Below are 24,202 nucleotides of genomic sequence, written 5' to 3'. Positions count from 1 at the left end.
AGAATCTTGTTTTTCATGGTCTGAGAGTCCTTTAGGTGCCTTTTGGCAAACTCCAAGCAGGCTGTCATGTGCCTTTTACTGAGGAGTGGCTCCCGCCTGGCCACTCTACCATAAAGGCCTGATTGGTGGAGTGTTGCAGAAATGGTTAACCTTCTAGAAGGTTCTCCCATCTCCACAGTGGAACTCTGGAGCTCTGTCAGAGTGACCATTGGGTTCTTGGTCACCTCCCTGACCAAGGCCCTTTTCCTCCGATTGCTCAGTTTGGCCGGGCGGCCAGTTCTAGGACGAGTCCTGGTAGTTTGAAACGTCTTCCATTTAAGAACGATGGAGGCCACTGTGTACTTGGGAACCTTCAATGCTGCACACATTTTTTGGTACTCTTCCTCAGATCTGTGCCTCGACATAATTCTGTTCGAAGCTCAATGGACAATTCCTTCGACCTCATGGCTTGGTTTTTGCTCTGACATGCACTATCAACTGTGGGACCTTATATAGACAGGTGTGTGCCTTTCCAAGTCATGTCCAATCAATTGAATTTACCACAGGTGGACTCCAATCAAGTTGTAGAAACATCTCAAGGATGATCAATAGAAACAGGATGCACCTGAGCTCAATTTCGAGTCTCATAGCAAAGGGTCTGCTACTTATGTAAATAAGGTATATGTTTTTTATTTTTAATACATTTATAAAAACCTGTATTTGCTTTGTCATTACAAGGATTGTTTTTATTAATCCATTATAGAATAAGGCTGTAACGTAACAAAATGTGGAAAAAGGGAAGGTGTCTGAATGCCCTGTACATATCTATACACACACATCAATTACACAACGCATGAAAAGCAAACACAAAACACCAAAAGCAAAACACCACCATATGAAACAAACCCATACGTCAGTAAAAATGCCCTCTAACATCTGCCTGAATTGCCCTAGAGTAGGGATTCAGCCCCGGGCCAATCTTTTCTTGAACGGTTTGTCTGGAGGCAGGAACATAATTATACTGAACAAAAATAAGCGCTACATGTTGGTCCCATGTTTAATGAGCTGAAATAAAAGATCCCTGAATGTTCCATGTGCACAAAAAAAGTATTTCTCTCAAATTTTGTGCACAAATTTGTTTACATCCTTGTTAGTGAGCATTTCTCCTTCGCCATGATAATCCAGACACTTGACAGGTGTGGCATATCAAGAAGCTGATTAAACAGCAATATCATTATCCAGTTGCACCTTGTTCTGGGGACAATAAAAGGACGCTCTAAAATGTGAAGTTTTGCCACACAATGCCATGGATGTGTTTTGAGGGAGCGTGCAATTGGTATGCTGACTGCAGAAATGTCCACCAGAGCTGTTGCCAGAGAATTGAATGTTAATTTCTCTACCATAAGCCACATCCAACGTTATTTTAGAGAATTTGGCAGTATGTCCAACCGGCCTCACAACCACAGACCACGTGTAACTATGCCAGCCCAGGACCTCCATATCCTGCTTCTTCACATGCGGATTGTTGATGATTGTTGTGTTTATATTTTTGTTCAGTATACAAATAATTTGTAGACTGGAAATTGACCGCAAGAAGCCCAAACAGATACAACATTTAACAATCCTTTCAAAAAAATGTGTACACAATTATATACAGTACATGGCCAAAAGTATGTGGACACCCCTTCACTTCAAATTTGTGGATTTGGCTATTTCAGACACAGCCGTTGCTGACAGGTGTATAAAATTGAGCACACAGCCATACAATGTCCATTGACAAACACTGGCAATAGAATGGCACGTACTGAAGAACTCAGTGACTTTCAACGTGGCACCGTCGTAGGATGCCACCTATCCAACAAGTCTGTCCTCGGTTGTAACACTCACTACCGAGTTCCAAACTGCCTAACATCACCATGCGCAATGCCAAGTGTCGGCTGGAGTGGTGTAAAGCTCACCGCCATTGGACTCTGGAGTGATGAATCAGGCAGATGCCAGGGGAACACTACCTGCCCAAATGCATAGTGTCAACTGTAAAGTTTGGTGGATGAGGAATAATGGTCTGGGGCTGATTTTCATGGTTCGGGCTAGCCCCCATAGTTCCATGTAGTGTATACAGTATCTCTTTATTATGCGGGTGAATACCTTGGAACAGATTTCCAAAATTAAAATCACTTTTAACTGATTTGCTGGTGTTTTTACAGTCTTTATGTCCAACAATAAAATAGAATAAATAAATAAATATTTAAAATCATGTTATTGCTCAGAAAACGTGGGGGCCCAAATAAACTCACCCGCAGGCCAAATTCGGCGCGCGGGCCGCCAATTGGGTAAATCTACCCTAGAGGCACCAACTTTAATAACTAAGGACTGATAGTGTAGAGCGGTTCTATATTCGCTGAGTGTACAAAACATTAAGGACACCTGCTGCTCTTTCCATGACAGACTCACCAGGTGAATCCAGGTGAAAGTTATGATCCCTTATTGATTTCACTTGTTAAAAAGACAGGTTAAATAAGTATTTTTAAGCCTTGAGACAATTGAGATATGGATTGTGTATGTGTGCCATTCAGAGGGTGAATGGGCAAGACAAAAGTTTTAAGTGACTTTGAATGGGATATGGTAGTAGGTGCCAGGTTCACCGGTTTGTATCAAGAATGATCCACGACCCTAAGGACATCCAGACAATTTTACACAACTGTGGGAAGCATTGGAGTCAAACTGGTCCAGCACTTGACACCTTGTGGAGTCCATGCCCCGATGAATTCAGGCTGTTTTGAGGGTAAAAGTGGGGGGTGCAACCTAATAGTCGAAAGGTGTCCTTAATGTCTTGTACACCTTTTTCCCCCCACATTTTGTTGTGTTACAACCTGAATTTAAAACGTATTAAATTGAGATGTGTCACTGAACTACACTACCCCATAATGTCAAAGTGGAATTTTGTTTGTAGGAAGTAAAAACATTTATTAAATTAAGCTGAAATGTCTCGAGTCAATAAGTATTCAACCCCTTTGTTATGGAGTTATGGAGTAAAAATGTGCTTAACAAATCACATAATTAGTTGCATGGACTCATTCCTAGTTCAATAATAGTGGTTAACGTGATTTTGAATGACTACCTCATCTCTGTACCCCACACATACAATTATCTGTAAGGTCCCTCAGTTGAGCAGTAAATTTCAAGTACAGATTTAAGCACAAAGACCAGGGAGGTTTTTCAATGACTCGCAAAGAAGGTCACCGATTGGTAGATGTGTAAAAAAAACAATTATCCCTTTAGTGAAGTTATTAATTAGGCTTTGGATGGTGTATCAACACATCCAGTCACTACAAAGATACAGGTGTCCTTCCTAACTCAGTTGCCGGAGAGGAAGAACATCGCTAAGGGATTTCACCATGAGGCCAATGGTGATTTTAAAACAGTTACAGAGTTTCATGGTTTTGATATGAGAAAACTGATGATGGTTGAAGAATTTTTTAAGAATAATGGGCAAATATTGTACAATCCAGGTGTGCGAAGCTTACCCAAAAGACTCACAACTCTAATCGGCGCCAAAGGTGCTTCTAGAAAGGTTTGACTTAGGGATGTGAATACATGTGTAAATTAGATAATTCATTTTCAATACATTTACAAAAATGTCTAAAAACGTGTTTACTTTGTCATTATGGGGCATTGTGGGTAGATGGGTGAGAAAAAACATTTAATCAATTTTGAATTCCGGCTGTAACACAACAAAATGTGGAATAAGTCAAGGGGTAAGAATACTTTCCGAAGGTACCGTAGCTGTCATCCTCGTTAGAAAGGGCTAGAGGGCTGGACAGGTTTATACTGTAGGTGTAGGAATATCCCTCTGCAGATACTCTACAAAACTGTCTACATGTTGATTACATATTATCTGCTATAAAAGTAATTTCAGTGTTGAAAATGTTGGGAATGGTCTTCTACAACATTAAAAATCACTTGGCTTCACTTAACTGTTCTCTGAGGAGTGTGGAAAAGGAGAGGGAAAACTGCCCGTGGCTGTCTGCAACTGGGTTACTGGTTCTAACACATCTGAGAACGTGTCCCTCCATTTAAAGTGGGACAAAGTACAGACGCCAAAATAGCCCAAACTTTCATCTTTTAAATTGGGTTACGGTGTTTCTGTCAACATTTAGCGGGTCAAATACATTTATTTACCAGGTTACGGCAGTAGCCAGGTTTGGAGCCCTTGTACTTTTAAAGGTGAAGAACCATCATCTGTAAAAAGACAACCCCTAATATACAGAACCATCCACACACACACACACACACACACACACACACACACACACACACACACACACACACACACACACACACACACACACACACACACACACACACACACACACACACACACACACCAGAAAATACAAGGCGTTGATACATTTCAATCCTCTCTATCTGCAGCGATACAACAGTGAGTTTAGATTCAGAATTCCCCAAATGGGACCACTTTGAGATTTTTTTAGCAACAAGCATCCACAAAATGAAAAACACAGGGAAGAGGGCTGGCCAGACATAACCTCCAACAAGAAAATAAGTTGCATACAAAGAGTCTTTTGACAGCCAGAGTTTGTCTCGTTAGTACTCACGTTAACGAGAGGGAATGAGTATGAGAGCTGCTGTGTTTCCTAACGAACATAACACAGCTCACTATAAGTGTATGGAGGTGTTGCCTACTGATACACATCTGTTTCTGGACAGCAAATAGACATATGCCAGCTCTGCATTAACGTGTGTATACTTTGTGAAACCTATTCCCTTTTCCCATATCCAGTTTATTCGCTCATATGCCTTAGCATCTCCATATCAGAAATGACATCTGTGGTTGAGGTCTGGTGGGCTCTATATAAGTTAACCCAGTTATGGTTCAGTGACGTGGGTAAATTCATCATTTCCAACTATCTGTTGGGGCCCCTGAGGGCCTGTGGTGGGGTGAGGACCATGCCTGGGCGGGCGGCAGTCCTCTGGGGTCTCAGATCTAACTCCAAGAGACTAGTAGCTTCAATCACCATGTGATGATGCGTGAAGAAAGCCCTTCATTCGCCATAAGCGGGGGAAATTAATTTGATACACTGACCCGCATGGCCATCTCCAAGACAAACTGGGTTTTAATTCATATCTGACGAACAGGGCCGTGCGCTCACTGGCGAGAAAAAGGAAAAGAATGCATTCACATGAATCCTGCGATTAAAGGGGGAGAGGAGAGCGCACAATTTGAGCTTTGAGACAGGTTTTTTCTCCCTCCTGGCTAACAAAAACAGCCATTATACAGTGTGTAGGTATCTGAGAAAATATAACATACAACATATCAAGCTAAAGACATTTATTTAATTCAGTGCAGTAGCAGTGACAAGCCACACACATGTTCAGTTTCTGTGATATTGATCAAATCCCTCTCCCTGTTCTTTGCTGTGCTGAGGGTTGTGTAGTGAGCAGGAATTGTTAAGAGTGAGTATGGTATGTAAATAAGGCCTCTCTCAGCCATTGGACTGCCGGGGTTGAGCACGCTACACTAGCTGCAGGACTGGAGCAGACAGGACAGATGGGACATAACAGAGAGTATGTTTATTCTCATGGCTGAGACTAGCCGCTGGCGTCACACGCCGCCCTGTTCTTCCTCTCCCTCCCTGCTTTATCCTCCTTTTCCTTCACCCTTTTACCCACCAGGCAGCAACTTGTTTAGCGTCTCTGGAAAAACAATTTCCAAACCCAATAAAAATCCTCCAACAGGTTTTCCCCTGGAGAGTAGCAGCTGACCCTCTATCCTCCAGACTCCATCCCGTCTCCCTCTCTCTTTTCTGAGGGACGTGGGCGGCTAGGTTCGTCCCTTCAGGGGGGATACGGTAAGATCGAGGGTAATGATGGAGGGAGGGGAACAAGGTCCAGGGAGGGCAGTCCAAGAAAAACTGTCACTTTGGATTTGTTAGGCGGGACAACACATGACCTTGACAGTGCTGTATTGTTCTGAAGCCGTTTCTGTGTAGAGCAGGAGAGAGGGAGCCATAGCAGCTATGGACACTGTAGTCGAGACGCTGAGCAGGGGCCATTCAGAGCAAGGTGCAGGCAGGATAACAATCTAGAGACAGGCTCGATTTGCGAGAGAGCATCATATCAAAAAACTGGGTCCAGACAAGGTGTAGTCAAAACACTGACTTATTAATGGCAGAGCCCAGAACATCGATACACAGACAACATTCCTCACTTCTATGGTTTGGGGGATGGAATAAAGGAAGCAGAGACCGCGCTTCGCAAAACAACTGTGCTTTTATGTGTCAACCACTATGCTATCAAACCAGAGCAGAGAATACTTTAAAGCTGTGGAGAAAGACAAGTATTTGCAATAGTCTGTGCAGTTAATGTAACCGAGGGAATCAGAGGGAGGGAGAGTGAAACCAGTGAAGGTTGGGTGATATATCAAATTAATGTTCCACATGCCTGTATTGCAAGAATCATAAAACAAATAAAAATGTATTAACGTTCTGTCTTTTTGGTCTAGTCTTCTTCGCTGTTTCTGTGCTGTGTAGAGTGTGCACCTTCCCACCTGCACACAGACACCAAACCCCTCCCCCTGCCACTCACAACAACAGAGGGAGAACGATAACTTCTTCCTCTCTGACAACAAGCAGTTTAAACACGCTACAGAATGGGTCATATGGACACCAAAACGCTCAGAGACATTATTTTACTGTAATAGACGACAACTTAACCTTTCCAACCATACACTTTTTATGTCTCAACTACCAAAACATAAACAGAGCAGACCCTACTAAAACGAGAGTATTATGCTCAGTTACTGTTATGCGCGGCACAGACTGTTTTGTGCTAGCTGTCTAGTCTGAGTTTTAGAAATGTGCAACGAGCATAAAAAGACGCATTTAAATAAAGAACTGGCAACTCGTTCTCATTCTGAGAAATAAGCATCTTCTTATCCAGATAGGTCAGTAGATTTTATCATCTAAACAAAGTGAACAGGTTGGTGTTGTTCAAACAATTGGAGACAGACAGGAGGGTGTGTTCATAACAGTTCAACTGTTCTACCTTGTTAGCAAAGCAAATAGATACAAGTTGACTAGACTTCAGCTTGCTACTTACTAGCATGTGGGTTTGTGCTTGAGAGATTGTTTATGAGACCTGTGTTCATTATCTATAATGCCTGCTACAAGAAGTTGTTCATTATTAGTGGATTTGCATGGTTCTGGTTAAATTTGTAACAAAAAGGGCATTTTCATAGACAGACTTGAAAGCCAGATCAGTGATTATTGCAACAACAAAAAAAGCAGGTTAAACTATTTTGATCAAATATTTAAATTATTAGTGCGTCTTATGGTTGTGGAAGGCTTATATTTAGCCTATGGAATAACTTCACAAGTCCCGTAATTCAGTAGATTATTCCTGGCTGTTTGAAATGCAGTGTATTGACCTTTAATTGTGCGACAACGCTTATATAGAGATATGTTGTGAACCGGACATAGTTTTGAGAAAAAAAATGACCAGATATGATCACCCAGCCCTAATTGAAGGCTTTTGGTCTTTGCTCCAGTGAATAGAGTACAAAGACAAGTGATGCAAGGGAAGAGTCAGCTGTTTCAAGCTGGTCAGTGGGTGTATGTCATGTCTGTAGAGGTGCAGGGTCTAGATATTGTCTTCTTCTAAATGCATAATGAGTGATGTTCCACTATCGGGAATAGTGATTTACTTGTAGTAGAGTGGGCAGACTGTACAGTGTGTATGTAAACAGACAGACAGGTGCTGTATGAGGGCAGGACTCACCTCTTCAGGTTTAGGAGGGCCCAGGGGATGCCTGTGGGGGTTTTGAATGCAGGCAACAGCTTCTCTCCCAGTTCTATGGCCTTCCTCCTGAACACCTACCAAAAAAACAGAGAGACTCATCAGCAAAAACAATCTCTTCATGTCATTCCGTCAATGTCTAAGAGGTGGTGACAGGGATCCACGGACAATGGCCATCAAGCTCATCCTGTCACATGGGCCTTTTTATCACACATGCAGCGTGGCTCTGCTTCCTGTTAGAGAGTAGGGAAAGTAGAGGCTGTTTCCTGGTGTATGTGTGTGTGTGTGTGTGTGTGTGTGTGTGTGTGTGTGTGAGAGAGAGAGAGCGAGACAGCGAGCGAGAGCGCAAGGCAGAGAGGAACAGAGAGAGCGAGAGGAAAAGAAAGACAGGGAAAGAGACAGAGAGATCGGAAGAGAGAAACAGAGAGAGAGTGTTTAGGCCCGCTTCCTGCACCAGGCTGATAAGAACTAATCAGATAAGAGCAGAGCGTTCCTTCCCATCCTGCACTGCACTCTGCTCTTCAATGCTGCGCTGCCTCACACCACCTCCCTCTCTTTTCCTCCCTTCTTCCCACCATCACAGCCCTGGATATCTATCTATCAACCCCTTCAGATCAGGGACAGGAAAATGTCACCATGTCACGAGCGCTTTACATTAAATCATATACAATGACACCAACATACAATGACAGGTAAGGCATCAAAGGCACATGTGCATCTTCCCGTCTATGTTGAGTCCTGAGAGGATTCTGTACTGTAGGAAATAGGAATACTAATGTAGAATAAATACATTCCCTATGAAGTCTCCAGAAGTTTCTGTGAATGCACTCACTCTCTGGGAGATGCCCCAGTCAATAATCAGAATTTCATTCAGACACGCTCTCAGGAAAAGTGCTCTGTGTGCAGCTAAATGCAGCGTATGAGAGTGTCTGAATGAAATTCTGATTATTGGGATCTACTGTAACTAACCGAAATAACAAAGCTGTACACATGATCATATCTGTGTTCCATCATCACATGTTCCTGTACTAGTTCTGAAGTGACAAGGAGCTGTCAGAGGAGGTCGTAAGACGCTGTGAAGAACAGGGAGTGTTGGTCTTGGATATGCGCGGAGACGTCTCAAAGCAGCAAAAATCCGGTGTGTCACTGCCTGCCGAGGGACCTGTGCCACATGGCTTCATGCTAATCCAATTGTTGTGAAAAGATATTCTCTCCTCTATGAAGTATTAAAATGGCACATGTCCAGCCACTTAATAGCGGGGAATGTCTCACTAGTACCAAACGCCTGCACAAAGACGAGAGGGCGCGACTGAATAAGGTAAAACAGCAACAGAGTCGGTCTGTTGAAAGTCATTGAATTGGGTCTTTTCAAAAAGCAGATGTAGATGACGTATAAAGAGTACAAATCTCAAAGGCAGGAGCTGGTGGCCTTTCAAAAGAGGCATTCAGGAGCTGCGTCGGTACAGGGCGGTGCTATCACCGATCGTTTCATTCACTGGACACCCGCTGAGACTAGTGCCCTACTCAAAACAACACAGCTAGGGCAGTGTGCGTCAGCCACCAAATAATCTCCCGCTGTGTCCTTGGAGCTTCTGGACAAGGTCACCTGATAACCTGTTCTACTAATATTCACTATGTCTCCCGCTGTGTCCTTGGAGCTTCTGGACAAGGTCACCTGATAACCTGTTCTACTAATAATCACTATGTCTCCCGCTGTGTCCTTGGAGCTTCTGGACAAGGTCACCTGATAACCTGTTCTACTAATAATCACTATGTCTCCCGCTGTGTCCTTGGAGCTTCTGGACAAGGTCACCTGATAACCTGTTCTACTAATAATCACTATGTCTCCCGCTGTGTCCTTGGAGTCTCTGGACAAGGTCATCTGTTAACCTGTTCTACTAAATCCACAGCGCTGTTCCTTCTGCCCACCACTCCCCCCTCTGCTCTGTGATGAGGTGTGGGTTGTCCGTCTACCTCTCTCTCGCCACTCTGTCATTTATTACATTGGACTTTTATGGCTCGTTTCTGAGGAGGTTATGAAAGTAATCTGGAGCTCCCGTACCGTAAGTAGAGGACATCCACAAATCATCCCATCCCACCAGGGTTAGCACATACAGACAGGTCGAGACTGGAGATATCCTGTGTACCTACATCTCATCCAATTTGTGTGATTAATGCTTTTAATAATGCCAGGACGCTGGAGAATAAATAAACCAGACCCCCACCTAGAGTCATCAAGCAAACTGTCAACAAGGTTTAATAAGCAATCAAATTATCTGCAACCCCAAACAACCGGGCCAGGCTGGATGGCAGATAATATTAGTAAATATTGATAATGATAATCATATTCCTCACTCCAGTGAGTTTGAAGAATGACGTATCACTGATAAGAGAAAATGAGCTTTGAAGTAGAACAGATGTTATACAGAAAACAAATACAGCAACAGTTTTTTCCCCCAGGTTTCCTGATAATGAATAGGAATTAGGTAAACACCCATTTGGACGATTCAGGTCAAAGGAAACAAAGAAGGATGCAGTTCTGAAGATGGGGACACCTCCCCAGTAGTAAAAATACAACTTGCACACACCCTATTAGTGCAATAGGGGCCATATTTGTCCTCTACAAAGTAATTTAGGCAATAAGGACAAAGCAAGACAGAGACAGTGACACAAAGGCAGAGAGAGAGGGTGTAGTTTGTACAACAGGACTATGTGCCCGCCACTGGGAGCCAGGCTAACGGCTCCTGTGCGGAAGAGGGCTGGACATGCCACTAAATAAGATGAATTACCGTGCTGGGCCGGGGTTGACTGGGCCGCCTTGCGGGACACAGCCCAAATTACTCTACGCGTCTGTGGGGAAGAACCAGACAGGGCTCTGGCTCCTCCAATAGATCAACCCACACCCAGCTTTCTCCCATGGCCTAGCTGTCCCTGGATGAAGCCTGGCAGGGAGGGACTGGGGGGATATAGGCCCAGTAGTTGAAACTCCAATTCCTTGACATGAAGCTCCAGGGAACACACATCACAGGTCACCAACAGGACTGAAAATGGCACTATGAAAATTCACTTCACCATGGCTACCGTACCATAATATTTAGGTTAAATCTGAGAATTGACTGTACTTGCTTTCTACTGTAGCCATTGTGGATTCATATACATTGCATTTGGAAAGTATTCAGACCCCTTCACTTTTTCTATGTTACGGCCTTATTCTAAAATTGATTAAATTGCCCCCCCAATCAATATACACACACAATATTCCATAATAACTGACAAAAACTGGTTCTAGATTTTTTTCTCTCAAATGTATATAAAAAAACTGAAAAATCACATAAGTATTCAGACCATTTCCTCAGTACATTTTAGTCATTTAGCAGACACTCTTATCCAGAGCGACTTACAGTAGTGAATGCATACATTTCATTTCATGCATTTCAGTACTTTGTTGAAGCACCTTTGGCAGCGATTACAGTCTCAAGTCTTCTTGGGTATGACGCTACAAGCTTGGCACACTTGTATTTGGGGAGTTTCTCCCATTCTTCTCTGCCGATCCTCTCAAGCTCTATCAGGTTGGATGGGGAGCGTCACTGCACAGCTATTTTCAGGTCTCTCCAGAGATGTTTGATCGGGTTAAAGTCCGGGCTCTGGCTGGACCACACAGCTTCCCTGTGGCTCAGTTGGTAGAGCATGGTGTTTGCAACGCCAGCATGGTGTGTGCAACGCCAGGGTTGTGGGTTCGATTCCCACGGGGGGCCAGTACAACAAACATTTTTTTTTTTATTATTTAAAAAGGAAAAAAGAAAATGCATGCATTCACTACTGTAAGTCGCTCTGCTAAATGACTAAAATGTAAAAAATGTAAGGACATTCAGAGACTTGTCCCGAAGCCACTCCTGTGTTGTCTTGGCTGTGTGCTTAGTGTCGTTGTCCTGTTGGAAGGTGAACCTTCATCCCAGGCTAAGATCCTGAGAGCTCTGGAGCAGGTTTTCATCAAGGATATCCCCGTACTTTACTCTGTTAATCTTTCCCTCGATCCTGACTAGTCTCTCAGACCCTGCCACTGAAAAACATCCCCACAGCATGATGCTGCCACCACCACCACCACCACAACCACGCTTCACCGTAGGGATGGTGCCAGGTTTCCTGACGGACGTGACGCTTGGAATGCAGGCCAAAATGTTCGAATTTGGTTACATCAGGCCAGAGAATCTTGTTTTTCATGGTCTGAGAGTCCTTTAGGTGCCTTTTGGCAAACTCCAAGCAGGCTGTCATGTGCCTTTTACTGAGGAGTGGCTTCCGCCTGGCCACTCTACCATAAAGGCCTGATTGGTGGAGTGCTGCAGAAATGGTTAACCTTCTAGAAGGTTCTCCCATCTCCACAGTGGAACTCTGGAGCCCTGTCAGAGTGACCATCGAGTTCTTGGTCACCTCCCTGACCAAGGCCCTTTTCCTCCGATTGCTCAGTTTGGCCGGGCAGCCAGCTCTAGGACGAGTCCTGGTAGTTTGAAACGTCTTCCATTTAAGAACGATGGAGGCCACTGTGTACTTGGGAACCTTCAATGCTGCACACACTTTTTGGTACTCTTCCTCAGATCTGTGCCTTGACACAATTCTGTCTCGAAGCTCAATGGACAATTCCTTCGACCTCATGGCTTGGTTTTTGCTCTGTCAACTGTGGCACCTTATATAGACATGATTTGGAAAGGCACACACCTATCCAAATCAATTGAATTTACCACAGGTGCACTCCATTGTAGTTGTAGAAACATCAAGGATGATCAATGGAAACAGGATGCACCTGAGCTCAATTTCGAGTCTCATAAGAAAGGGTCTAAATACTTGTGTAAAAAAAAAAGAAGAAAACTTAACGCTTTGTCATTATGGGGTATTGTGTGTAGATTGATAAAAAATATATTTTTAATCAATTTTAGGCTAAGGCTGCAACATAACAAAATGTGGAAAAAGTCAATGGGTCTGAATACTTTCCGAATGCACAGTATAATACAATATGGAATACAGATAGATATTCAGGGGGGTGTGGTAATATTATGATGGCTTTTAAACCCCCATGAGATCTCCAATCTCCATTGGTATGAGCTCAGTCCTGCAGATGTAAGCAGAGGATTTAGCTGTTTGTTTGTTTATTTGGAACCCATTAGCTTCCGCAGCAGGAGCAGCTACTTTTTCTGGGGTCCACCAAAAACATGACAAGTAACAAAACACAGATAGACAAGTACAGTCACACAAATGTTAAATACAAATGAAATGTTATTTGTCACATGCACTGAATACAACAGGTGTAGACTTTAGTGAAATGCTTACTTACAAGCCCTTAACCATCAATGCAGTTTTAAGAAAAATAAGTGTTATCTATTTTTTTAGTTAAGTAAAAAAAGAAAAATAAATTATTAAAGAACAGCAGTAAAATAACAATAACGAGGCTATATACAGGGGGCACTGGTACAGAGTCAATGTGTGGGGGTACAGGTTAGTTGAGATAATTGAGGTAATATGTACATGTAGGTAGAGGTAGTGACAATGCATAGATGCATAAACAGAGAGTAGCAGCAGCGTAAAAGAGGAGGGGGGGGCAACGTCGACGACAATGCAAATAGTCCTGGTAGCCATTTAATTAGCTGTTCAGGAGTCTTATAGCTTCAGGGTAGAAGCTGTTAAAAGAAGCCTTTTGGACCTAGACTCAACGTGCCGGAACCACTTGCCGTGCGGTAGCAGAGAGAACAGTTTATGACTAGGGTTGCTGGAGTCTGACAAATTTTAGGGCCTTCATCTGACACCGCCTGGTGTAGTGGTACTGGATGGCAGGAAGCAACGATTTACAAACAATAAAAATACAAATACAAACAATACAACAACAAAAATGTGTGTGCGCACGTGTCCCCTCACAGTCCCCACCATTCCATGAGTTGTTGTTTAATCAATTTTTTAAAGATCATTTACACTGTTTGAGTATTTGTATTTATTATGGATCTCCATTAGCTGCTGCCAAGGCTCTTGCTACTCTTCCTGGGGTCCGGCAAAATTAAGGCAGTTATGACATTTTTCTAACGTTACAATACATTCATAACAGATTTCACAACACACTAAGTGTGTGCCCTCAGTCCCCTACTCCACTACCACATAAAATCCATGTGTACGTGTGTGTATAGTGCGTATATTATCATGTGTGTGTGTGTCTATGTTTGTGTTTCTTCACAGTCCCCACTGCTCCATAAGGTGTTTTTTTTTATCTGATTCTACTGCTTGCATTAGTTACCTGATGTGGAATAGAGTTCCATGTAGACATGGCCCTACTGGATGTAGTACTGTGCGCCTCCCATAGTCTGTTCTGGACTTGGGGACTATGAAGAGACCTCTGGTGGCCTGTCTTGTGGGGTATGCATGGGTGTCTGAGCTGTATGCTAGTTGTTTGAACAGACAGCTCGGTGCTTTCAACATGTCAATAACTCACAAATACAAGTAGTGATTAAGTCAATCTCTCCTCCACTTTGAGCCATGAGAGACTGACATGCATATGCTTAATTTTAGATCTCTGTGGACATCCATGGGCCAGCCTTGCTGCCCTGTTCTGAGCCAATTGCAATGTTCCTAAGTCCCTCTTTGTGCCACCTGACCACACGACTGAAAAGTAGTCCAGGTGTGACAGAACTAGAGCCTGTAGGACCTGCCTTTTTGATAGTGCTGTTAAGAAGGTAGAGCAGTGCTTTATTATGGACAGACTTCTCCCCATCTTAGCTGCAGTTGTATCAATATGTTTTGACCATGACAGTTTACAATCCAGGGTTACTCCAAGCAGTTTAGTCACCTCAACTTGCTCAATTCCGACATTATTTATCACACAATTTAGTTGAGGTTTTGGGTTTATTGAATGATTTGTCCCAAATACAATGCTTTTAGTTTTTGAAATATTTAGTACTAATTTATTCCTTGCCACCCATTCTGAAACTAACCGCAGCTCTTTGTTAAAGTGTTGCAGTCATTTCAGTCGCTGTAGTTGATGATGTGTATAGTGTTGAGTGATCCGCATACATAGACACACTGGCTTTACTGAAAGCCAGTGGCATGTCCTTAGTAAAGATTTAAAAAAGTAAGGGGCCTAGACAGCGGCCCTGGGGAATTCCTGATTCTAACTGGATTATGTTGGAGAGGCTTCCATTAAAGAACACCCTCTGTGTAATTGAAGATGGAAGGGAGTTCCATGTGTTCATGGCGCGCTATAAAATTCTGCGTTGCTGTGAATTCGTGTTGGACTTAGGAACTGAAGAGACCGCTGGTGGCATGTCTTGTGGGGTATGCATGGGTGTCTGAGCTGAAAGGTATTTGATTATACAGACAATCTGGAATTTTCACAGCAATACTTATCATAAAAGCTAGAAGAGAAGCAGTTAATCGCTCATCAACCCTCAACCAGGAAAGACTGGCATGCATGTTGTTGATGTTAGTTCTGTATGTGCAGTTAAGGGCAAGATGTGCTGCTCTGTTTTGAGCCAGCAGCTGTCTTTTTTTGCTGCACTTGACCATATTACTGGACAGTAATCAAGATGGGACAAGACCACAACCTGAAATACTAATAAAGTTGATGTGTCAAAAATTCAGAAAATATTTTTATAATAGACATACCCCTCCCCATCTTCATAACTTTTACAATATGCCTTGACCATGATAATTGACCATCCAATGTTATACCTAGGAATTTAGCTTCCTCAACTTGCTTACACCCTTTATGTACAACTCAAGTCAAGGTTAAGGTCTTAGAGAATGTTTTGAACCAAACACAATGCTTTCAGTTTTAGATGTATTTAAGACAAGTTTATTATTAAGCACTCATTCTGATACTGACTGGAAGCTCACTGGCTTTGGGTTCTGACAAGAAGAGTGTGGAATTATCTGGCTCAAGGTTTCCGTTAGCCGGTAACTGCTGGCTTTTGGCCACAAAATAATTTTTTAAAAAGCAGATAAATAAAATTGTTGCCGACAAAATAACCGGGTGAAAAAAAAATAAACATTGCAAAATAATGTTTTTCATTCATTGATGGAAATATCAGTCGACATAAATACTTTTGACCTTCATGCTTATTTGTCTAATGGTTAATTTGCATGATTTAGTGAAATTAAAATTGGCCTTTTGTGTGTCGATAGTCATGTATCACATTTATCCAACACAAATATCACACGCCCAGCATACAGAGCCTATTTTGAGAAGGACTTCTCCTGCAGCTACTCAGCTGGTTGCTGCTGGAATAAAACATGTCTTTATTATTCCATTCATTGTGCAACTATTCTAAATGCAGTCATGTGTGTAAAACAGTTTTGGTGCACGATTAAAAAGGGATACTATTTTTATTTCTCAACTGGTAATTGAAGCTCGCCTCACATTCACCATTCAACAGGTTATCAGCATGTCACCCACCACTTTACAATGTGAGCTGGACATAGAATGCATTTTGAAAACATACTTAATAGGAAAAATCCGACTATGGAAACGTAGAGGCAATTATTTTATAAAGACTTCATAAGTGACGTGTGAGTTTCCAGTTTGGGGAAGCTCATAGCCTATAAGCCAATGCAGCAGTAGGCCTATAACTTCCACTGCTCTTTCACACCGAGGATCAGGTATTATCGCAATTGTTGGAAAGATTTTTTAAATAGCTTACTGTAAGCAACTATAGCTTCAATATTTTATAATTCGCAAAGGATGTTAAAAAAACACTTTCCTAAATGTTCACGCAGCAGGCTTCTATACATTCTCAGGCACACACGCTCCCTCAATATTATCAGGACAGGGAAACCAGTCACATGCTCAGGCACACACGCTCCCTCAACATTATCAGGACAGGGAAACCAGACACATGCTCAGGCACACACGCTCCCTCAACATTATCAGGACAGGGAAACCAGACCAGACACTCAAGAGTTTTTCCACCTCTTCCACAATAATTTGACCCAACTCAAAACAGCAATACTTCTCTTGCATTATTAGATATTTTATACAAAAATATGATGGGTCAATGCTGTCATTTCACTTGAGTTTTTCCACTTTACTTGTGAAATATTGAAATGATTGCCAATATCGAAAGGTTTTGTTATAAATGACCCATCAAATTCAATGAATGATGGAGATGAATGAGTTTTCTGCCCATGATATCAGAGCTAAGGTTGACGATGCCTAGACAATAGCAATGTTTCCAAACTGGATCTTTTATCAGACAGAGTGGTCTGTCCCTCTTAAGATGCCATCCTGTGCTCAGCAGGCTAAAGCCTCAAACAGGGCCTGAAAAACGAATTGCTGGGGAAGAGCAGCTTTGTCCAATCTAATTGTGGTAAGCTGCACACACAGGAAAGAGGAGGTCAAATTGCATTACGAAATAAAACCCAGCAGGCTGTTAACCAGAGTGCACTGCCAGTTAACTTCCCCCTGACAGAGTGACTCATAGCAGTGCTGTCCTCCCTAAGGACTGAGGGGATCAACATTCAAAACAGGCCTCTGGACAGAACTGGGACTTTCAGAAACTGTAAAATTCAGAAAGTCAAAAAGGAGTCCTCTGATACTTTTTGCTGTGCCTAAGCACTGAAAAGATTGATTAAGCCATCGATTGGGCAGTGTCAGTGAAAGAACTCACCTGGTGTCCCCTGACATGAATGATTCACCTGATGATTGAAAAGTAACAACACTAAAGTCTTTAAGATCAGGGTTTGGGCCTCCCTGCTTTACTGTACTGCTGAGGTGCAGCGTTTTAATTTAGCAAAGAGCCCGAGGTGTGAGTTGAGGGGCCCCTCTGACCTCTCGGCAGGGGCTTCAAACTGCCCGCTGGGCATCACTCACCTCACATCTTAAATGACGACTCAGTCCTTTCTCCTCTCCTTAGTGAACGATTAAGCAGCTCGATAGAACCCCATTCCCTATTTCACCCCAATAAGTATTTTTTTGAGGAATGGCGTTCCTGTGCTTTCAGATTACTAGGTGCTATTTGTAGTTTGTGCCTCTCTGTTATGCCAACATTAATGAGGCTAACCACAGCAGATCATGCCCCGGGTGCAGGGGGAGACATTTTTGAAAGGACACTTCAAGGCAATTACCACACTCATTTGTAGGGATTTATCTTAAGTCAGCACTGTGTGCCTGCTATATGAGTGGCTGTAAGGCCCCTCCTCTGCCTCCCCCCTAGCTACTCATTACAACTAAGAATCCACAGCAGAGAGAGAGGCTGGGGGAAAGAGGGAGAGTGGGTTAGTGAGAGAAGGGTATTTTGTGGGAGGGAAAGTTTGAGAAAGAGAAAATGCCCTAGGAAGAGGGAGTGAGTGAGAGGAAGAGACGACATTAGAAAAGTAGAGAGAGATTCTGAGGGGCAGCAGTAAACCCAAATGAGGTGACCTAGATCTTGTGTCCTTCTGTCGGTCTACTCAAAAACCAGGAGAGACTGGTCACATTCAACTTATTTTTTTCAGTTAATTTTTTTTTGCATTTAACTCAAATAATGACCTCCATGACATTGATAAAATGAAGCCTGGTTTGTTCCTCAGGTAACTTTAATATGCTGAAACTGTACTTTTATATTCAAATGAGATGGGTAAACGTTACAGTATGTTTGATATGCTAACGTTACCAGCTATCAATATTGTCTTGCAAGCTACATTTAGCTAATGTGTGTACGAACAACAAAATAAACCCTTTAATTGTCTGCACATGCTTGTAAATTGTTGCATTATTCAAGAGTGAAATATGGTTTGCATGCATTATTCAAGAGCGTAGCTAGCTAATATGTTTTAGAGGAAAAGTTGCTTACATTGTTGAATAGCTTGCAATCCTACTGGCTAGTCAGTGGCTACTTTAATACTGATATTTAAGGTACATTTTTAGCTGCAGAGCAAGAATGCCACGTTGCCAGCCACAAAGAAAGGTAAGGCAAGGATGGCATGTAAATTGAAATGTTTATGTACAAATTAAGCAAATTCAAACCTCTTCATGCTGCCTCTCAAATGTTTGTCAATGAGAATAGCCTCAGAGGCAAGACCAGGTGCAGGAAAACGGACTTCTCTGCCACAAGCGAGATCCTTTGGTAGCGCTAACATATAGGCAGTGGAATGGGACTATCTAGTACTGGAGCGGATAGCCATGGCCTACTTAGCCGAGGAGCAACCATTTCCCCAATCTACTCTAAAGACCAAAAGGGCACATCAAGCTCTGACACAGCCTATCAACTGACCAGGGCCCAGATGTGTGGCTTAAGCTCAGTGCCACCCGACTAGGTTTTCACACTCTGGTCTATAAGCACACTTCAAGCAGTTTTAGAGAGCGAGCGAGAGAGCGAGATGGAGGGAAGGAGGGAGGGATGTGGTATGTGTTGAAAGAGTCCTTAGATGAAGAGGGACCTCCGCTGAGAATGGACGAAAGGCGCGTAGAGGCAGACAAGGACGTCCATTCACACAGGAGCAGGAGGGCTTAGTGCTGAGAGCAATCAGGACCGGACAGACAGGAGGGAAAGGCTGAGCTGACGGGCCCTGCCTGGCTGCCTCTTTCAGCTCACACTTGAGGACCCTGGACTGCTTTAAACAACGGTTTCTCAGCAGCTCCTCAGCAGTCCTCTTCAATACGGCTTATTGTGCCTGAGAGCCTCAGAGCTGAACCCACTGAGCTGGGAGGAGGAGGTGGTGGAAGAGGAGGGCTGTGGCCGACTACAGAGTGATAAGCTGCTCCCAGCAGCCCCATTCCCAAAGTAATTTAGGCCTACGTAAGGCAAAGATGAGCTGGGATCTTCCCCATGTCTGAGGGAGGAGAGGAATAGTTGTGTCTATATGCCTGAACAAACTAGCCACAGTACTAAGATCTTCTCTCTTGTAAAAAACAAAACAGAAGGTTCTCCCTGAGGGGGTAGATGATGGTAAACAACCAAACAGAAGAGAAGAGGAGAAAAAAGCCCTGGTGTTTTCTGGAGCCTAATCCTTCAGGGGTGGAACTGGCTCAAATCTGCTGAATGCGAGGCACCACTCGCACACAGGAACATAGTCCATAAATTGATGACAGCAGTGAGGAGAGATCCTCTAAAAACCTGGATTGAAACCGATCCATGGAGGAGAGGACACTGATATTCCCCGGGCCCTGGCTCTCCAGCTAATGAAAGTCATGTGCTGCGGAGATCTGCCCTATAGCAGAGAGTCCGACACAGGGTCTGTTACACCAGTCACGACACATATCACTTCCCCATGTGTTCCTTATCAATTACACCTCAGTCACAAAATAGGCAAGAGAACGGGGGAGAAAACACCAAGCTCATTACCGTCCGTGAATTGCTAGCTTGTATTGATTGGAGTTTGTGCCTGGCAAAGTGCTGCCGTGACTTTCCAAGATAATTATGTTTCAGTCGTCAGTGCGTTTTCTTTAATTCATTCATTCTCTCTGTTAATGGCGGGGTGACTCTGAGAGGCACGCAATGTAACATGGCACGCAGCCCGGAAATAAGAGATTTATTCAGGAGCCGAGCTAGCGGATGTCTTTATTATGTCCCAGATAGGCTGGCTCCATTGTGTTGGCTACGGCGGCGGTGGTGATGTGAGATGAATGAGCAGATGCTAGGTGATAGAGAGGGGTTTTATCTGTGCATGATCCCATTGAACAACTCTTGCTGGGGCACGAGAGCTGCTGCATTAACTCAGGCATTAACTCAGGCATCCACACACACACACCTGACAGATACAGTACAAAAGGCACACGCATGATAAACCGAGGGGAGAAATAGAAAATGAGAGGAAGAGATTGTAGGGTAAGCTATAAAAAAAATGATCTAGTCGTCCATCATGGCTTTCACTGCACCATTGACCACACTAAGCGTTATTGAAAATGAAATGAAAATAAGTGATTGGGGGGGGAATTCCATATTATTTCTGACAATATATTGTATCGTATCATTTTCACAATATAGTATAGCTTGTTCTCCATCTTATTTTTAACTAGGGAGCCAATTTGTTTTCAGAACTTTTATTTCCTTGACTGATCAAAACCCTAAACTTTGCTCATAGCTCTCTTGTCCCTCTGCAGTCGACATATGGTGAGCAATATGTTTGGAACACCGAATCACAATAAAGTCACAGTATCAAATCGCAACATATAGAATCATGAGAATCGCAAAACATTGTATCGGCACCTAAGTATGGTGATAATATCATATTGCGAGGTCCCTGGCAATTCTCAGCCCTAATGAAAATGAGTATATTGTGCGTGTCTGTATGTAGGGAGTAGCTCAACATGAGCCGGGTCATGTCTGCCTGTGCTGCTATTCAGATGGAAATGAGTGGCTGAAAGAGGGCACACTGCCTGATGGAGGGAGATACAGAGACAGAAAGAGAGCGAGAGAGAGGGAGCTAGAGAGCCAGATAGAGAGCAAGAGAGAGACCTCTTAGCTCCTGTGGAGTGAATGTTCTGTGTCCCACCAGGGACCACCTGTCAGGAGCGATAAAGCAGGTTGGATCAGAGGAACTGGGCAGACAGACAGACAGACAGACACACAGTTCCTGCAGATGGGAGGAGAGGAGAGGGAGAAGGGGAGAGAGATAGCAAGAAAGAGTAAGAGAGCTAGATGGGGGAGGAAGATGAAGAGGGGGGAGAAAGATGAAGAGGAGGAGGGGCAGCATCGTGGCTGGCTGTTGTTTGGCCGTCTTGGCGGGGCTCCACCAAACCAGCATGTGGGCGTCAGGCAGGCAGGCAGAGGAGCCAGTGGGACAGCTCCTGTCTGCCAGGCCCTGTTGGCCCCTCTCACTACCAGCCTTGAAACCTTGATTATGGCATTGTGTTGGGGAACAGACGCACATGTGCTGCTGAAAGCCCTCTCCACCACATGGACACGAGGGCTCTGGCCCTGGTACTCTCCCTCGCTGATCACTACACTCCCAGAGGATATGTCAGCCAGCCAGCCAGCCAGCCTCTCTCTCAGCCAGATAGGCTCTAGGAGAGAAAACAGAACAAATAGCCTTCAATCCTTTCCTCCTGTAAGGCTCCACTTGCACCATCCTCACAACATACAGGACCACATAGAAAGAGACTTACAACACCACCACCACGACAAAACGGGCGGGATAAGACCTTCCTCCAATACCCTTAGTGGGGATGAGAAGATGGGTGTCAACGCAGCAGCTTACAGAGCGAGCACAAATGGCAGGCTGTGGGGATTGCGTTGCTGCAGACTGTGCTAGGTTACAGCACACACAAGACGCTAGTCTGGGAGGTCACCACACCGCCGCTCGCTGGCGCTCAGACACCCAGGGTGTTTCTCAATATGCATACTACCGTGCTCCACACTCTCATGCTCCAAGTGCATTCTCCAACGATGTTCTCCTGAGTATGTTCTTGTGAGGACAAGAGTGTAGAGAATGCATAAAACATTACATTTGAGAAGCACTTGCACTCCCCCTACTGTATTACCTCACACTGCACCTCCCCATTCACTGAACCGTCTTCCAGTCAGGACAATGACAACAATAGACAAAACAAGACATACAAAGCAAACATTTTACTTTAGAATTATCAGATAGATGTGAATCATATGCTAGTTAAACAGGCAAAAATTACCTAAAACTAATGTTATGCAAGGTAGAATCTTTCTTGGCTAGCTAGCCTATTGACTTACTATGGACTTAGCTACCCATTCACTGAACTGTCTTTCCGCCAGGACAATGGCAACAATAGGCCAAACAAGATATACAAAGCAAACATTTTACTTCCTAACTATCAGCTAGCTATATGTGAATCATAATAATGTAGCAATTATTCGTGGCTATCCAGTTAGCCCTATTGACTTATTATGGGCTTGTGATCGGGTAAACATGCCAAAATTAACACAGCATATATTTATTAACGTATCAAGATCAAATTTTGTAGTCACGCAACATATTACATATGAATAGGCAACATTTCATTCCGAAGTCGGAGTGTATTTTCTTTCGCTTTCGCTCAAATAATGGTTGATTTCAAGAAATGTTGCGTCGTATTTTTCGTGGTTGCGTCATATTTCTTTGCATATTTGCTGTTGAAGCTTGCATCGATGCATGCTTCAACATATGTACAAACAACATATGTACAAACGGAGCACGCATTCGAGAAAGGCCCTCCTTCCTCCGTTTCGCATATTTTGATTTGGACTCCTACTCCGACCCTCCCGTGCTCGGAGCACGGTAGTATGCATTTAGAGACACGGCCCCAGAGGGACACGGCCCCAGAGGGACACGGCCCCAGAGGGACACGGCCCCAGAGGGACACGGCCCCAGAGGGACACGGCCCCAGAGGGACACGGCCCCAGAGGGACACGGCAGTGGGTGGACAACTGTCAGCTCTTACACTTAATTTACAGGGCACTCACTTTCCCTGCCCCACCCACCCTCAAACAGATGAAACATCTAATGAACCCAGCACAGCTCCCTGCTCTGAGAGTGCACACATTCATTACCTGCTGTCAGTGGGGAGAGGGGAGCACACATGCACAGCATAGTAGAGCACAATATTGGCTAGTCAGGCTCAACACAAGCACAGATGTACCATAATTTAAAGTCAACACTAGGATCATACTGTACAGTACATGCCCTTGAAATAGTTTTATAGTCCATGTACTTCCAATGAAATGGCATACATTCCTGCCTGTTCTCTCTTTGTAATGCAACTCAATTGAGGGAAATGTAGGGTGAGATTGATTACCATGTTCATAAATTAAACGCATTAGAGTGGACGATCACAATGGAAGTCTGATGTAGTATGTGGTTCCTGGACTCAATAGTACTCCTCTCAACCCCTCAAGAGAGAACCCTTCCTTGTGCATCATCACTGTTTGGAATGTAGGTTACGTAGTATGTAGGGAGATTGTAAATGAATACTGAAATACTGGCCAGGAAATGAAGAAACAAACACCACCACCTTAATGATGTGGAAATGGCACGGTCCCATCTGAATAGAAAATTCTCACCTCGTCAGACTGATCATAATATTCATTCTCATGGCTCTGGTGGGGCTGACAGAGCAGTACATGTTACAGTCAGCTCTTTTGACTGGGAAAATGAAAGGAGGATCATTTGCATAGACAAAAATTGCATATATCATTTGCATAGTTGAAACACACACAAGCCAATTTTAAACAATATAGCGAGGTAGTTCATTCATATTCTTCATTACAATAGTAACACTAGTATGACTTTTCACATGCCCAGTCAGTAGCAGAGTTCCATTCAAACACACAATGTAGAAATATCTAAACTATCCACCAGAGGCAAATACTTTGCATACTAGAACAACACAACTGAATGCACAAGTCAAGTGAATTACATGTGATGAATAGCCTAAGGACATTCATTCTAAAAGTTCCCTCTGGGCATCCCCATAATCAGAGGTATCCATAACAGCAAGGTGGGTTCA

The 24,202-nt window shown here is 43.5% G+C and overlaps 1 protein-coding gene across 1 annotated transcript in view; it reads right to left on the bottom strand.

Annotated features, from left to right (window-relative positions):
- LOC106571376 (mannosyl-oligosaccharide 1,2-alpha-mannosidase IA) overlaps nt 1-24,202 on the bottom strand; it is a 172,356-nt gene that overhangs the window by 40,206 nt on the left and 107,948 nt on the right. The window contains exon 5 of the mRNA XM_014144392.2: nt 7,777-7,871. Coding sequence (XP_013999867.1) covers nt 7,777-7,871 — 95 coding nt within the window. The remainder of the gene's footprint in view (nt 1-7,776; nt 7,872-24,202) is intronic.

Source organism: Salmo salar, chromosome ssa15 (genome assembly GCF_905237065.1).
Source record: "Salmo salar chromosome ssa15, Ssal_v3.1, whole genome shotgun sequence".
NCBI classification, from domain to species: Eukaryota; Metazoa; Chordata; class Actinopteri; order Salmoniformes; family Salmonidae; genus Salmo; species Salmo salar.
Note: the sequence above shows the minus strand (reverse complement) of the source record. Positions and strands in the feature narration are given on the sequence as shown.